We start from the raw sequence: 16,246 nt of genomic DNA on the forward strand, positions 1-16,246 counted from the left end.
ATGTAGTGTGGTTATGTGGCTTAACACTGTGTGTGTGTGTGTGTGTGTGTCTCCAGATAATGCATTGTGTGGGCCATAGCTTAGCTCTGCCAGGCTGTATTTCAGCAGATTGGAGCTTGGGTTAATGACACTGAAAGGATTACTGGCGTGGGACAACACGGTGGGGTGGGGGGTGGGGGGGTGCTGTGGTAGAGTGGCACCCAGATTACCAGATTAGAGACAACGTAAGGGGCATGTTAAAAACATGCACACAGTCCAACACAGACACACACACACACGCACACTCTCGAACTCACACTGCATTAAAGTCCTAACACACTAAAGATTTGCTCATGTAATATCAGGTGGCAATTTCACATTTTGAAATGTCCATTTGGAAGAGTGTCCATGATCCGTCAGGCTGGAATGAGGATTATGTCAATCTAATGAAGGCGAATGACATGAATGGTCTTTTTTAAAACTGCATGGATATTTTTTGCCTGGCTTGTCGTCCGTTTCAAACCCACAAACCTTTTAATAAATCTGAGCATGCATTTCATTTTTCACCCCTTTGCATCAGTCCTGCCAGATGGATTTCAGACAATTGTGCTCTCTGTTGACAACTGCATTTTAATATCCCACCCATACGCGTATGGACATAATATTTTTTTTTTATGTGGACTTGGCTGCAGCACATTTGTAATGCAAGTCAATGGAGTCTTCATATCTGATAATCTTTCAAGAGGCGCTGTCAGTGTTGGACAGATGGCAGATTGATTTGGCGGTCTAATGGCCAGGCTGTATCTCAGAGCAGCTGACGGGGGGGTCTGCCCGGATCTGGGCCACATCAGGGCCACATCAGGGCCACATCAATGCCAGGTCTGGGCCAGAGTAGTCTCGCTGCTAGCTGCTCTCCGGCGTTGATGGTTGAAGAGCTGGCTGCAGCTGCGTTAGGAGTCATTAGTGTAGATGGTTGAAAGCATCTGCTAAGGGCAGATCTAGCGGAGAGGCTGGTATTTCATGCGCCAGTTTAGAGTAATGGATCAGTGTTTCTCACCACAATATCAACATTAACCACCACACAATGATTTTCCAGGTTGTACTAAATTGTGCTTAAATCTGGTTAGCATCATAACCACGCTGTGCCAATTTGTTGTTAAACTGTTGCATTCAAGTCAATTATGCAAACTAACCACCACAAATAGAATTCAATTCTCTGGGAAAAACTGAATGGACACTGATGGAGCCTCATGTTTGTGGTCCAACTTTAGTCACTACAACTTCCCGTTAGTAACAATAACAGGAAGAATATTGTAAAGGCAAAACTTTTACCAGCAGCATTTTCTGTAGCCATGACATTGGTCAGTGTAAAGCATGCGCCTGACTTCCCTGTGAGGTCTTGTCTTGACTGGTTTTGGATCCATTGTATGAGAAACATATTAACTTAGTGGAACTTTAAACTATTGGTTTTCTCCTATGAGATTCAATTAAAGGTGTACTAACTGTAGGCAGTCAATTGGTACAAAACAATTTCAAGATATAGTAGTTTCATTTGTTTTCTAGGAAGGAGAGTCACTACTTAGACGTTTACTTGTCACTTACTTGTTTACATTTCGCTGGAAGCACATAGCCTAGTGAGGCAATCAGACATTTCTACAGGCCCTGTTATACCTCAGAAATTGTGTGTCTTGGATTCATGCTGTGACCTGTGACATGCTGTCTCGGTCCACTTTACCATGTACCTCACCCTTGCATAGATGGGATCTCCATGCCTGAAGTTGAGTTGAACAGAGACCTGACTGAGCCTGAGGTGAGCTAATGTGTCCCTGTCTGTGGTGTGTGCTAGGCTGCCTGTGTGCCGGTTATGCTCAGTAACGGCTGGGAGCTGCCCTTCTCCGAGGTCATTGACTGGAGCACTGCCGCCGTTATCGGGGACGAAAGGCTGCTACTACAGGTGCGTGTCTCCTATTTCAGTCTCCTGTGCTCTCTCTTTCTCTCTCTCTCTCTCTCTCCCTCTCTCTCTCTCTCTTTCTCTCTCTCTCTCTCTCTCTCCCTCTCTCTCCCTCCCTCTCTGTGTTTGCGTTCTTTCTCTCCTTCATTTCCTCACTTTTTATTTCCCTCTCGATTTCTCTTTCACGCTCTCTTTTTCCTGTTTCACTCTAGCTCTCTCTCTCTCTCTCTCTCTCTCTCTCTCTCTCTCTCTCTCTCTCTCTGCACCCCAATCCAGGTGACCTAATCTCACCTGTGTGTCTTACCTGCCATATCATCACCATTCCCTATCTTTCCCTCAGCCCCCCCCCCCCCCCCCCCCCCCCGCCTGACGATCTCGCATCTCGTCTTCGCTACACAACTGCTACAGCTGTGCACGCCACATTCAGCTGCTGTGGTCTGACGAGAGAGCCCATATACTGTAGCTTGGGGTGGTCATTACATTATAATGATTGTCTGTCTTCTGTTCAGCCTGCGTCCTTCTCCACCTCCTCATTAAGAAGCCTGAATGGCAAACGTCTCAAAAGACGTTGATGCGAGCAGATAATGGCACGAGGGAAATTGGTCTCAGGAGGAGCTAATGCTAAGCATTCCGTCATCTAGCTCTCACTGTGTATACGCTAAAGACAACCATAGTGTCTAATGCCACTGACAGCTGCTGCCTTGAGTAGAATAACTGCTCTAACTGCATGTCATGGACACTCCTCCCTGCGGAGGTAATTAGTACAATGATGGAGTGGGCAGGGCAGAGCGTCAGCTGCTGACGGGGTTTTAATGGAAGGGCTCTCTCCGACCATCTCCCAGTTCATGCTAATTTCATTAGATCCTCCAGACTTTCTGCTGATTTTCATATGAGGTTCGGTCCTAGTTTTAAACCTACTGCATAGTAATGAGTTGGAGGCAGTGAAATGCTCATAAAATACAATCACTTCACGCAACCGCATTGCACTGGCCAGTTGAACAGTACTGCTGATGGTAAGAAGAACATTTCACCACGAGAGCTTAGCCTTTATTTCTGCTAACTTAAAATTCAGTGTGCACTGCCTGTATGTTTTTCTTGTGCTCACATACATGATCTCTGACTTCTTTTTTTTATCCTCCTCTTCTGAGCGACACGCTTATCCCCCTTTCACTCTTTCATTCTGTCCCCTGTCGGATATTCTTTTCTTTTCTTCTCTCCCTCCTCTTCCTCCCCCCCCCCCCCCCCTCCTCTTCCTCTCTCGATCTGCCTCGTGTAAATGCTCAGTTTCAGAAATGTTCCACGCGTCCAGAGGTTAATTGCTTGAGTAATGCTTCATCCTCTCGGGCTCTCGCCCTTCTCCTCCCTGGGCAGATCCCCTCCACGGTGCGCTCCATCCATCAGGATAAGATCCTTGCGCTCCGCCAGCAAACGCAGTTCCTCTGGGAGGCCTACTTCTCGTCCGTGGAGAAGATCGTCCTCACCACTCTGGAGGTGAGTGAGTGGGGAAATCAGCCCCATCAATCAGCCTTGTACACACACACATACACACACACACACACACACACACACACACACACACACACACACACACACACAAATACACGGTACAGTGGACAGTACACCCCCCCCACCCCACCCTACTCTCTTGGTGAACCCAGCACAGGGTGTTCGTGCCTTGCTGCTCCACCTGGAGATCAAAGCAAAGGCGCTCTTTCTGGCATTTTCGTGCCACATCCCTGGCTCAGTGCTGTGAATGTAATGGCAGAGGGCCGGAGGGACAGATGCGACTCAGTCAAGTCCACCTCCATATTTCTGCCCCCCACTCAGCCTCCTGCCCATCCATCCCTCCACCTCCCAGACCCCCACCACCCTCAGTGGGTTGCGTGCTTTGCCCTGGCATATTTGAGTCACACCCTGGCCTTAAGTTAAAGCAGGAGAAGAGGACGTTAGAAGGGTGAGCATCTGCCGCGGCTGTCGCCAGGCCCGGTCCTACATCTGGAGAGCCAATCATGTCAGGGGGGTTATTCCTGAAAGAGCAGCGTTCCATAACTGCCCCCCCCCCCCCCCCCCCCCTCACTCTTTCAACCCCACCCTCACAACCACCACCCCCACCACCACCACCTTAAAACCCAGACTCGCGTTTCACCCGTCTCTCCCGAGAGGAAGTGCTTTCGCCGGGAGTCCTAGGAAGATGACTGCCTGGTGGTAAGGGGATACCATGGGCAGTCTCACGCCCTCGGATCAGTGTCTGCTAACGGGAACAGGTGTCCCTGGAGACCAGGCTCATTTCGCTTGCTGTGTTTGGGTTTCTGTGCCTTTGGCATAGCTGGCGTGCTCCACAGCTGTTTAGCTTTGGTCTTTTCACAGCCTCCGGTCTAAGTTTAGTCTTTAAGAGTGCAGAAGTTATTTTCACCATCAATCAGAGAAGTGAGTGTGTGTCTGTGTGTGTGCTTGCAAAATATCCAGTGAAGAATAGTTATCTGCCATTAGTAGCAATTAGTGGCCTGAAATGGTTGCTGGCAGTTTCTGTCATGTTTGCTGTTAGTGAGAGATTATTTTTCAATTTGACAGAGGATGATGGATTTTGTTGTGATTAAGTGTTTCTATCGATATTATTATTATTATATTGATTATTATGTATTTTCCAATGTCTTTAGGAACTTATTAACAACAAAGTTCACTTTTTGGAACATCAGTGATGGCCTTGAAATATGATCATCGTGCGTGCGTTTGTGTGTGAGTGGGCTCTGAGTAACGGCTTCGTTCCTCCGTCTCAGATCATCCAGGACCGGGTGCTTCAGCATGAGGCCAGGAGCAACCTGATGTGGAACCGGCTGCCTGGAGGCCTCTTCACTCTGCCCCAATACTCCCCCAGCCTGGGCGACTTCCCCTTCTTCTACTCCAGCCTGGGTGAGTGGACCTCCTCGCATCTCGCATCGCTCACAACTCCGTATCAAATGACCCCAGGGATGTACAATCCCACAGAGAGATCTGCTTTATCCGATACGTGGATTTCATGTATCTGATGGAGGGGATTTACTATATCTGATGGAGGTCTAATTTATCCACTGCAGGGAGCAAAAGTCCTCCACTACAGGGATGTAATACATCCTCTACAATGATCGTAGACATTACAGTACAGAGATCTAGGGACAACAGGGATTAAATATACGAAAGTGCTGTGTCGGTCTACTAAAAGATATTAAACAGTAGATTATGTAGTAGATATTAAACAGTAGATTATGTAGTGGTGGAACATTTTAGCTGTAGCTGGCTGGTTAATATGTAGCCGGTAGGTTGTTTACTATGAGTTCACATTTCTATATCTGATCTTTCTCACATATTTGAACGCCATAAAATATATGATTCATTATATCTTTACTCCTTTGGTTTTCATCTTTAAATGGAACATTTCATGTTTATGTCCGACATTGGATGTTTACTGAAAGTCGATCAATTACAAAACCGCTCATTTAAATGTAAAAATGACGGGTCAGAACGGCTTTAGCATTGCTCTAGTCATTATGGATGCAAAAGCTTTGTCCTCTGAATCAGCATGAAGGCTATAATAATACCCCTCCACCTGTCCTGTTCAGTTAACTGCGGTTTGACTTCATATTAGTTAAAACGGTCTAATTTCACACTCGTCTCCCTCGGTGTTGGTGTGTGTGGGCAAAGGTAAACGCCGGCCGTAATTCACATTGACACGTCTGTGAATTATTCAGGGTAGGCTTTCATCCATTCATTTATGTGTCATAGAGACTGCAATTAAAGGTGACCACTGTGTGAGAGAGGGAGTGTGTGTATCTGGTTTGATGAATTTAGCTTGACGCTAAAGCGCTATTCCATCATTGCTCTGGTAACTGAACTTTTTGTTGTGTATATTTTTTTTTCCTGGCCAATCTTCCAATTAAATTCAACACAATTCGAGTCACAGTACTTCCATGGCAGCTCTTATGTTTTTGTGAGTGGCATAAAAATGTAGTTTATTAAAAATAAAAAAACTTTCCCAGCTTGACTATCCACTGAAAGAGGTGGCTGGACTTTCTTGCAGCCGGATCACAAAAGGGATGAAAGCCATTAAGGTACAAGCTGAAATCAGACGCAGGTAATTGTCTGAAGGCGTAATGGGTTTGCAGGCGGTCCTCTGCGTACTCTCAAATTTTCAAGCCTTTGAGCCTCGTGGTCTTGATTTTTCAAAAAGGCGCTAGTATCAAAGTGGGGTCCTAAGGGTCCCTCTGTGTGCCTCTTTCTTTCTTTTTGCCTTTCTTCTGTTCTTCTACTTGCTCCTTGTAGTTGGAGGGCCTTTCATCCGTCCTCTTTATTTCGTCTTCATTTCAATACGGCTTTGGCAACATGCAGCCACCACTTCTAATAACCAAACCAGGAACCCGTGGAAGACATAAACAATAGGCCTTGTCATCCTGTCAATTTTTTTCATAATGCAGAATGGTTTAGCACAGGACAATGTATTTTGCACTTACTTTGTTTTTGAAATTTTTAAAAAATTCCCCCCCCCCCTTTATTCATATGTTTTTGTTTTCTGATTTGGGTCCACAGGCATCAAACCACTTCCTAAGTTCACCGCAGTCATCCACGCCGTCACGCCGCTGGTGTCGCAGTCCCAGCCCATCCTCAAGCTCCTGGTGGCGGTGGCCAAGTCTCAGCACTGTGCCCAGGTACGCACCCTGACCCCACCTCCCGTAGATTGTCCTCTCTGTGGTGGACAGACGCCTCAGGGGTGCTTTGTCTCCACTTAAACACAAACACAGGATTAAGCCAAGGCTGTGCCTGTGTGTGTGTGTGTGTGTGTGTGTGTGTGTGTGTGTGTGTGTGTGTGTGTGTGTGAGTGTCTTGTGTTTTATTTAATGCGTTGGTGTCAAACGGCTTCCCCAGTTCTCAAACTGATGAAAATTGACTCTTATCCCTCTGTGATGAGAGATGCTGCCAATTACATCAGCTTATGCTTTCATGAGAACGGCTTAAATCATAGAAATGGAAAATAATTCAACGCTGTGCATAATTCATCTGTGTGGAGGTAAATAAAGCAGAAAGTCAATAGGAATATCTATCAGGAGGGGAATCTGAACCAGCTGTCGAGGCTTACTGTTATGGCTGCTGTCACTGTAGTAGGCTTGTTCCTGGGGGTATGGATTTCTATCAAGCATCTTTTTGGGATGACCTTGCTCCAAACACACTAGAAACGGGGAGGAATCAACATTTTTCTGCCTTATCCCAGTCACTTGACCTGTACTGAGATTGTGCTGGGATTAAAATGGAATGCAGTTAGAATATGGAGACTGAATTGACATTGATTAGCCATGGAGTGCTAATCCGAAGCCAGACTCAGAATTTCAGACAATCCTAATTGACAGTGGGCCACAATCTGCTTTAGTTTTTGAGACAATCAGTTCTTAACGATAGATAAGCTGTTTTTTTTACATGTTTTTTTTTTTTTCAAATGTGTTTCCATTTTGTTGGCAGTCTCCAATTAATAATAATTTTATAAACACTAAACACTTTATTCTTTTTATTTGTGTTTGTTTCAAAATAACCATGACCATGTCTTACTTCTGGTGTGTTCCTCCTCCACACATGGGCCACAGATCATCGTCCTCTGGAACTGTGACAAGCCCCTGCCTGCTAAACACCGCTGGCCAGCCACTGGCGTCCCTGTCATCGTGATCGAGGGGGAGAGCAAGGTGAGTTGCCCTCCACCTCCCACTCCCCGCAGGGCAAATACCTGCTGGGCTCTGGCACATCATTAAGACCCCGAACAGAATTAGCTTTATTTAACGTCAGCCATGACTGATGGTGGCAGGGCTACCCACAGTGTTGGCAAGGTTTCAGAGAGAAAGAAAGACTTGGAAGAGGCTAATTTCAGAATTCCCAGTTGCAATTGTTGCAAAAGTTGTAATTTTTTTAATTTTTTTTAAACTTTTTTTTTTCCAGATGATGAGCAGTCGCTTCCTTCCCTATGACAGTATTATATCGGACGCAGTGCTGAGTCTCGATGAAGATACTGTTTTATCGACCACAGAGGTATGGTATTATCATTATTACACAGTAGTCAAGAGAGTATTTTAAAAAATTTTTATTTTACTTGATGCTTAGACATAGTGTATGGTGAATCTGATTCATCTGAAGGAAAACCAAAATAGTGCTAGACAGTAGAATAATACATGTTATATTAGGAGTTATTTATTCATTTGTTTTTTTGTTTGTTTTGTGCAGGTGGACTTTGCTTTCACCGTGTGGCAGAGTTTCCCAGAGAGGATTGTGGGATATCCAGCTCGCAGTCATTTTTGGGATCAGAACAAAGAGCGTTGGGGCTACACCTCCAAGTGGACCAATGACTACTCTATGGTGCTGACAGGAGCTGCCTTCTATCACAGGTATATGGACGTTACCTCAACAGAAATAATTCATTATTATTCCCTGACCTTGCATACATATCCGAGCACATGTGCAGAACCATAAATAATCCCCTCCTTAGCACTATTGAGAGGGCGTTGCGCTGCCGAGCACATGAGGAATTGTGCCAGTAGCATCGCTGGTTCGAATCCCTCACGGGATCAAGTAAGTACATATACTTATAAAGCTCAGAGAGGTGACTGAGACTTCAACTAATTCTTGGGACAATATGGACTGAAATGACTGAGGCTGATCAGTGATATTTTAGTCAGTGATCCTATATTTGGAGTACCCTCTCTTGGTGTAGCATTCTCGTATTCTTTATTTGGGATCCTAACTTTTTTATTCTATTTTAATCTGTGTTCATGAGTGTTTTTGCTCTAAACTCACCAGTCACCTTAGTATGGCTTATACTCCATCCCCTCACCATGTATTCCTCTTCTCACCAGATACTACAACTACTTATACACCAGCTACTTGCCAAGCAGCCTGAAAGGCATGGTTGACCAGCTCTCCAACTGTGAAGACATCCTCATGAACTTCCTGGTGTCGGCCGTCACCAGGATGCCCCCCATCAAAGTCACGCAGAAGAAGCAGTACAAGGAGACGATGATGGGACAGGTGACTCTCTCTCTCTCTTTCTTTCTCTTTCTTTCTTTCTTTCTCTCTCTCTCTCTCTCTCTCTCTCTCTCTCTCTCTCTCTCTCTCTCTCTCTTCAACAGTTCTGCTTTTCTGTCTCTCCCCGCTCTGGCGGGTGTCTGTGCGGGCGTCTGAGTTTGAGCATGTAATCCTACCCGTGGTGTTCTGCTCTAATCCAAAATCTAACAAATGGCAAAAAAAAAAGCCCTCAGAATCATTTCCATAGAGCCAGCTCCCTGGAACTGTTCAGCAAATTGAGTCATTTTGAACGGTCTTTAGCCAGCAGTGGTGTCATGGACTTTCATTTTCATAACAGCTCAGGTAAAATGCATAAGCCTCGGCAGGGAGATGAACTCCGCATAAATCTGTGAATCAGATTTTTTTTTTTCTTTTTTTTTTTATGAGCTTAATGTACACTTCCTTTGTGCCGATCTGCAGTTTTTATCTTTTGCCTGCTGGATGAAATTGATTTGTTTGAGTTAATCTGTCCTTAATCTCTCGAGACACAGTCTAGTGTGTAGTTTGGAGCGGAGTTGATCTCTGTGTCCAATCCAACACGAACAGGACACAAGACTTTGCGCCAGAAGTTCTCAGCATTGTTTTCCTTTCTTATGTTTTCCAATGGATTCAGCAGATGTGCCAGCTTCCGTTCCCTGCTGGAGATATTATTAATATTATTAAATGTTTATGTTGGACGGAAACCTTGCTGCCGGCAGACTGCTTTCCTCCCGTCGACTCAGGGTCTCAAAGCCAGTTGCTTTACTCCTTGTAGATTTACTCGTCTACTGCTTGCGTGATCAAACAAAGTAAAATAAGTAAACCATTCTAATAGCCACCCTGTGGTTATTTTTGTTATTCAAACACCCTCTCTGCCTAACAATCCTGTATCTTCTAATAATAAATGTGTGTGTGTGTGTGTTATCTCAGTTATCTCATGTGACACCCCCCCCCCCATCTCTCTGTGTGTCCCCCTGCAGACCTCCAGGACATCTCGCTGGGCGGACCCTGACCATTTTGCCCAGCGGCAGACCTGCATGAACAAATTTGCCAGCTGGTTTGGCAGCATGCCCCTGGTGCACTCCCAGATGAGACTGGACCCCGTTCTGTTCAAGGACCAGGTGTCCATACTGCGCAAGAAGTACAAGGACATCGAGCGACTCTAGCTCTAGTGCTCCAAGTCCCTGCTAGCCCGATTTGGGTCTGCTAGGGGTGGGACAGACGATGGCCAGCCCCTGACCCCCCCCCCTCCCCCCCATCAGTGTTCGAAGGGAGGGGAGGGGGGGTTTTGAGTGAAACCGCTCACACACACTCTGCTGCACACTAAAAAGGGTTAGTGAGAGGGACTCTCTTTGGATTCGGTGTGCCTTTTTTAAAGAGGTTCCCAAAGAGTGGCTGGCCAGGCAGGTTAGGGCAAACTTTTTTGTTTTGTTTTATTTTTTTGCTGGAAAAGGCAAGCAGTGTCTCACCCATCAGAGTGTTATGTATACAGAAGTGTCTCGGTTATCCATTAAATTATTGCTATCTAACTTGATGGATCAAATAGGAGAGGTGTTGATGTTGAGCCAAACCATGCGGAATGCCTAGGAGGTAGTCTTTATCAGTATGCAAATAATAATGTTTGTATTTGTTGAGGTGTATTACGTGTTTTTTTGTTTCTCCGCACTGGTGCGTTACAAAAGTCATTTTCTCCTGTCTGCTGGTGCAGCGCAAGGAAAACAGAACTGTTGTCTGTCTTCCACCCCCACAAATCTATCGCCAATGACGACGGTGACTATGACAACCCAGGCAGTGGCGAGGAACAACACGGAGAACGGCAAAATTTGTTGAATTGGAAGGCTGATGATCAGAATGCATTTCACTCCACAGAGCATAGTTCTCAACAGTCTGGCCCCTCTCTGTACCTGAAACCACCTCTCCTGAGTCTTCTATGCAGAAATCAGAACTGTTACTGTTGAGAGATTTTAACTTTTTTATATTATTGTTTTTCTTTTTTTAACTATATTGTGGTGTTCTTCATGAAGATCTTTGAGGATGACCATTGCACCGTGCCTGATGTTTTCACACATAGTGGTTCTTGGAGACTAGATGGGGTCAGTGCGGGAAGGACAACAGAGGACACAAAAAAAGAGCCCATCATCCATGCTGCTTAAGTGTATTAGTTGCACCCTCCCAGATCCCCCAAGTCTCAAGTTTATACATCCTGTCATGATCGAACATAAACATCATACTTGACATAGACTGACTAATGTTTTTTTTTTTCTTCTTGTTTTGCCCCCCCCCCCCCCCCCCCCCCCCTCCCCCACCAACCAAATTGCAATTGATAACACTACCCATGCTTTAGTGAAATATCGCATCAGACAGACTTTAGGCTGTTTGCTCTAGTTGTGGTAATCCCTACAAGTCTCAAAAGTAGATGTTCCTGCAAAACTGACAAAAAAGCACCAGCATCAATAATCCTTATAAATCCCACTCTTTTTCTGTCTGTACTAAAAGGGGGGGAAGAGTGCAGGTTTGGGCATTGGTATCTAAATTCAGGATTCAATAAGCAAGGTTGTTTATTGTATTGAACATCTCAATGCCAATACAGTACAATTTACTGTTAATTTCTTAGAAAGAAGATAGGCATTTGCATCACATGCATAATTAATTGATTCTACTGAGGCCTGTTTCTTAAGGCACCCGATCTTAAATATTGACCAGCACAGCGCCTTATCATGCAATGCCATCCATAGGAATATGTACACTCATCCATTAATATGAGCAAAAAGAAAGGTCCCCTCTATAATACGGTTTGCCATGGTCTGCCTGCATTGTTAAACCCACAAAACCCCAATTCTCCCTTCCAATGTTTCAGATTGTTACAGCATTTTGTGATTTGTGATTTCTTTTTTTTTTTTCTTTCTTGTATCTACTCAGTGTTGAGTTTAGTTGTCCTTTGGTCACTTTATTTATGACTGTGTCATGCCTTTATGACACACACAGTAGAAAAGAACAAAGTACGTCCAGACATGGTTAATAGTCTCAACCCCCACCCCCCTCGAAAACGTTTACCGAACAAATGTCAATTAAAAAAAAAAAAAACAATTTCCACCATTTTGTGTGTGTGTGCGCGCGTGTGTGTGTGTATATAACTATAAATAGATATATAAACTTGTAGCTATATTTATTTTTGCAAAAGCATAGATGTATATTACTGAAACTTTTTGTTATTTTTTTCCCAAGGGGAATTGTTGTAAATTGTTGTAACATTACATCTTGTAATTGTATCACTTGTTGCCTGGCTTGCGGGGGGCGGGGAATATGTTAAATGGCACACGGGTGAGTCATCACCTCTTGAAACAGGTCAAGAACATTCATACCTGTGGCTAATTTTGATAGCTAGCTGGCTAGCCAACCAAACAGCAGTGGCTAGACTTTTTAAGTGCTTTTGGATGTCCCATGACTCACCATAAATTATGCTGCCCTTATTGTTGACATATTGTGCCAATGGCTAATTTTTTTTTTTACTTAATTTTTTTGCTTTACTAGTTCCATTACCCCTTCCCCTTATATCACATTTCCAGTTGAAAGTGATGCACAAAAAAGCCACAACATTGCTTTATGGTTTAATGAGTTGCTGATGGCCAGGGCTGTTTAAATCATTCCCTGCTGCCCCTCAATGACCCACTGACTAAAGCTAAGCAATAGCATGGAAGAAAGTGTTGTAATTTTCCTGTGTGTGTGTGAGGTGTTTAGTTGGGGCAGAGGAGAAAATGGTAGACATTTCACTCCTCTAACCTTCTAGTATTGCTCTTGGCATAATGGGCACGTGTCCAGAAGAAATGATCCGTGAACAAACATGGCTCCAGGAACAAGGAGACAAAAAAACGACAACTTTTTAGTACAGCTCTTATTTCTATTCCTCTGACCTTGTTCCGGGGGTATTCTGAGGTCCTTTTGCATGTGTATCTTCACTATGGGTTTGATTCTTCACTAAGCACAGGTTTGATTCATGAAACTGTGGTGGTCAGTGGAGTAGATGCGCTCTTGGCCTGTGCCCTGCTGTATTCCTGAAAGTGATTTGAATGTGCCTTTGATGAAAGACACTTCTGTGATTTTTATTATTTTCTCTCTTTGCCTTCAACACAAAGAAAAACTGTTTCATTCTTATGGATTTGCAGACTGGAATACTTGTCAGATATGTATTTTTCCATTACATGTCCAGTGACACATAAGTGGTTTTTAGTTTACCTCGTCTAACACTGGAATATTTTGACTGACATTCCTGCTCTTGACGTAGGAATACTTCTCAGCGGCTTTCTATGTTTTTGTCATCATACTTTTGTGAGATATGCTTTGTGTTCATCAGACCATCTGTCCCCCCCCACCCCCCCCAACATCTTGCCATTATCTTCCCAATCCTGAGATTCTTGTCATTTCAGTCATTTATTTTACAGAGTTTAAAACAATAATAGAAAATATTCAATTTTTTAAAAGACTGATTTTATAAAATAAATAAACAAATATTTGTTACACCTGTGTGTTGCTTTTTAAAAGTTATGGCCTTATTTTATATATTTCATTGCAATACTCTGCCCATGCATTTTCTAGCCAAGCATCTCAATGTTGAATAATTACCTCCGGAGTTGATATTCAAGTTGAATATCCAGAGTGAATATGGAAAAGCATCCACAAGCTCACACTCACATTACTGACTGTATGAACAGAACTCTGCAGGCTCTGAAGCCTTCATCATCTGAGAACCAGGTGCACTGATATAATTAATAAAAAGGCATTGGGTTTGCTTTGATCTTCAAGGTTTGAATTGATAAGAACTGCACTATGCTGCCTGGATTTTACCACCCTGTTAAGCAGACAAATGACAAATGTGATGTTTTAAGTCGTGAGATAAGACAGACTGCAATTTATACTCCCATAAATAGTTTAATTAGATAAAAAAATATACACTTCATGAATGAGTGAGTATAGTGGAGTAATGTACAGCAACATCATGGAAGTATGTACTTCTGTGATATGAAGTGGGGGCATTATAAGCCTACTAACATCCATCATGCACATAAAAGAAGTTGGTCATGGGCTATCTTGATATGCAAAATGATGACATCTGGTATTCAATCCATCACTGTCTTTGTTTCAATTAGATATTTTATACCGTAGGTGCTTTGCCTTGAGCATACCATACAAGTCTGCTCAGAGTCTGAGCAGTCTGCCCTACTTTGCATAATGCTATGATATGAAGAGTTGGCACTTGCCCTGCAGGGCCAGAACCAAATAATACCTCTGCCTGTCCATGGCCACCAAAATCCCTTGTAAATCAGCTGCTGCTTGGACAAATCTCAGTTTAGACATGCTTAAATAACAGCATGGGAAAAAAAAGAGACTGTTGCCAGCAGCCATGGCTGTGTTAGATTCACAGGCTATGGCAAAGCTATGGCTCGGATGGATCAGGAGATGGGCTGCACTTTTCTGAAGGAGCGTAACCGCTGAAGTGTTTTGTTGAGGAGAGATATCTCTCCGTGAGATATCACCACAGGCCAAGTAATTAAACAGCTCCAGATAAGGGACATTAACATATTATTAGTCATTTGTGTGCACAATTTTGCTTTGTTGAACTTGGAGGAAAAGCGGATTTATTTTCAAACATTAGAACAGATAAGCTGTGGATATCCCTTGCTAGACGTGGCTGTTGAACTGTCTGATACTGACACAAGACACATTATACAGTACTAGCTCTGAGTCTCAGTTTCCCAACACACATATGGTATCACATATTACATATGCCACATAACTAGAAAATAAATTTATTCATTCATGTGCCCTGCTTTCCATGAATGTGTGTGTGATGTCTGTATGCTACTGAGACCTTGAATTTCCCCTTGGGGATCAATAAAGTATCTATCTATCTAATCTATCTATCTAATCTATCTATCTATCTATCTATCTATCTATGTCATGGCACAACAAAAACTCAACTTATCTCAGTGTCCCCTCAACCCTCCCCGGAATATTCGCTAATCACAGTCAGATCTGGCAGTGCCATGTGGTGTCTGTCTGAAAATCTGCTCTATGTGACGTGTGCAGCCTCAGAGGTGTTTTATTCCCCTCAGATGTTTCAATCTTCCCACACCCCACCCCCGACATTTTTAATTTAGGTCTGAGTGAAATGAGTATGAATGGATAGGGTGATGGCCCCCGTCTCGTAAAGCTGTCTCAGCCGTGAACTTAACTTTGATAATCATTTCCCCCATCTCCTGGGATCCCCTCTCAGCTTGTAGTTAGATGGCTGTGGAAGAAACGGCAAGGTCAAACAAGGCTATACGGAATGCACACTGACATTTCCATTTGTGTGAAAAGAGAGTGTGGGGCGCTCTTTAATCTGATTGCTGTCCAAGAGGCGGACAATCTGGGATGTATAACTGCTTTGGCTTTTGCTACTGATCCTGACTCTAGGGCCAAAAGGGGTTTTGACTGGTATCAGTATCTGCCAGACTACCCGACACTTTTACTGTCTCTCTGTCTCTCTCTGTCACATGGCAATTGTAAAGCTATTACAATGGAGTGATTCTAAAGCTACTACAGTGGAGTATTGAATTGCAAATGTTATAGGCATATGGACATAGGCCTATAGGCAGTCCAATACACACACACACACCTCCCCTCATGCAGACTGTGTGCTTGTCTGTGTTTTCTGAGCCAGGACTATGGTTCTTGGATATATGATTTATGAGCAAAAGGTGAGCAGTTAGACAAATTTGACGATCAGCAGGTGATTTCTTCAATTGGCCCTACACATCATACCCCTGTAATTTATAGGCCGCATAATAAAAATAATGCTCTAACTGACAAATACATGCCCTTTTCACACCTAAGGTGACTTTGATAGCTTCTTGACTTGACTTGATTCAAAGAAATCAATCCAGCTTCAGTTCACACAGATTGTGCAAAAGACATGAGGAATAACATTGAAGCTACAATGCAGAGGAAAGCTTAGGTAACAATCAATACTACATTGATAACTACTACTACCAGAGGATGTTTTCAGTACTAGTCAAAGTGTAGTCGAAGAAGAAATTGGTAGAAGAAGGAGGGACGAAAAGGAAGTGTATAGCAGATTGTGCAACACATGCCTGTTGACAGTGCCAGGATATGTTGAGGGAATTTCCATTTCAGTCTACTGTGAAATGTATCTGCTTAAATAAACATTACTTGTTTCAGCAACACTGGATGAGTCCTTAGATTCTATCAACACAATGACAGTAGGAT

At 43.6% G+C, this 16,246-nt stretch overlaps 1 protein-coding gene across 1 annotated transcript; it reads left to right on the forward strand.

Moving 5' to 3' along the window:
* Positions 1-1,604: 1,604 nt before the first annotated feature.
* LOC121720379 (exostosin-1a) lies at positions 1,605-13,495 on the forward strand. Its single transcript, XM_042106428.1, has 9 exons — positions 1,605-1,933; positions 3,302-3,421; positions 4,708-4,840; positions 6,491-6,609; positions 7,537-7,632; positions 7,883-7,972; positions 8,165-8,325; positions 8,794-8,965; positions 9,961-13,495. The coding sequence occupies exons 1-9, from the start codon at positions 1,844-1,846 to the stop codon at positions 10,144-10,146; spliced, it is 1,167 nt and encodes a 388-aa protein (XP_041962362.1). The 5' UTR covers positions 1,605-1,843; the 3' UTR covers positions 10,147-13,495.
* The last annotated feature ends 2,751 nt before the right edge of the window (positions 13,496-16,246 follow it).

Source organism: Alosa sapidissima, chromosome 10 (genome assembly GCF_018492685.1).
Source record: "Alosa sapidissima isolate fAloSap1 chromosome 10, fAloSap1.pri, whole genome shotgun sequence".
In the NCBI taxonomy this organism is placed as follows: Eukaryota; Metazoa; Chordata; class Actinopteri; order Clupeiformes; family Clupeidae; genus Alosa; species Alosa sapidissima.

Coding starts and splice junctions, on each gene's coding strand:
- LOC121720379 (XM_042106428.1), top strand. CDS start 1,844: ATGCTCAGTAACGGCTGGGAGCTGCCCTTCTCCGAGGTCATTGACTGG. Junction 1,934..3,301: donor ACGAAAGGCTGCTACTACAG/GTGCGTGTCTCC, acceptor CTCCCTGGGCAG/ATCCCCTCCACGGTGCGCTC. Junction 3,422..4,707: donor TCGTCCTCACCACTCTGGAG/GTGAGTGAGTGG, acceptor CCTCCGTCTCAG/ATCATCCAGGACCGGGTGCT.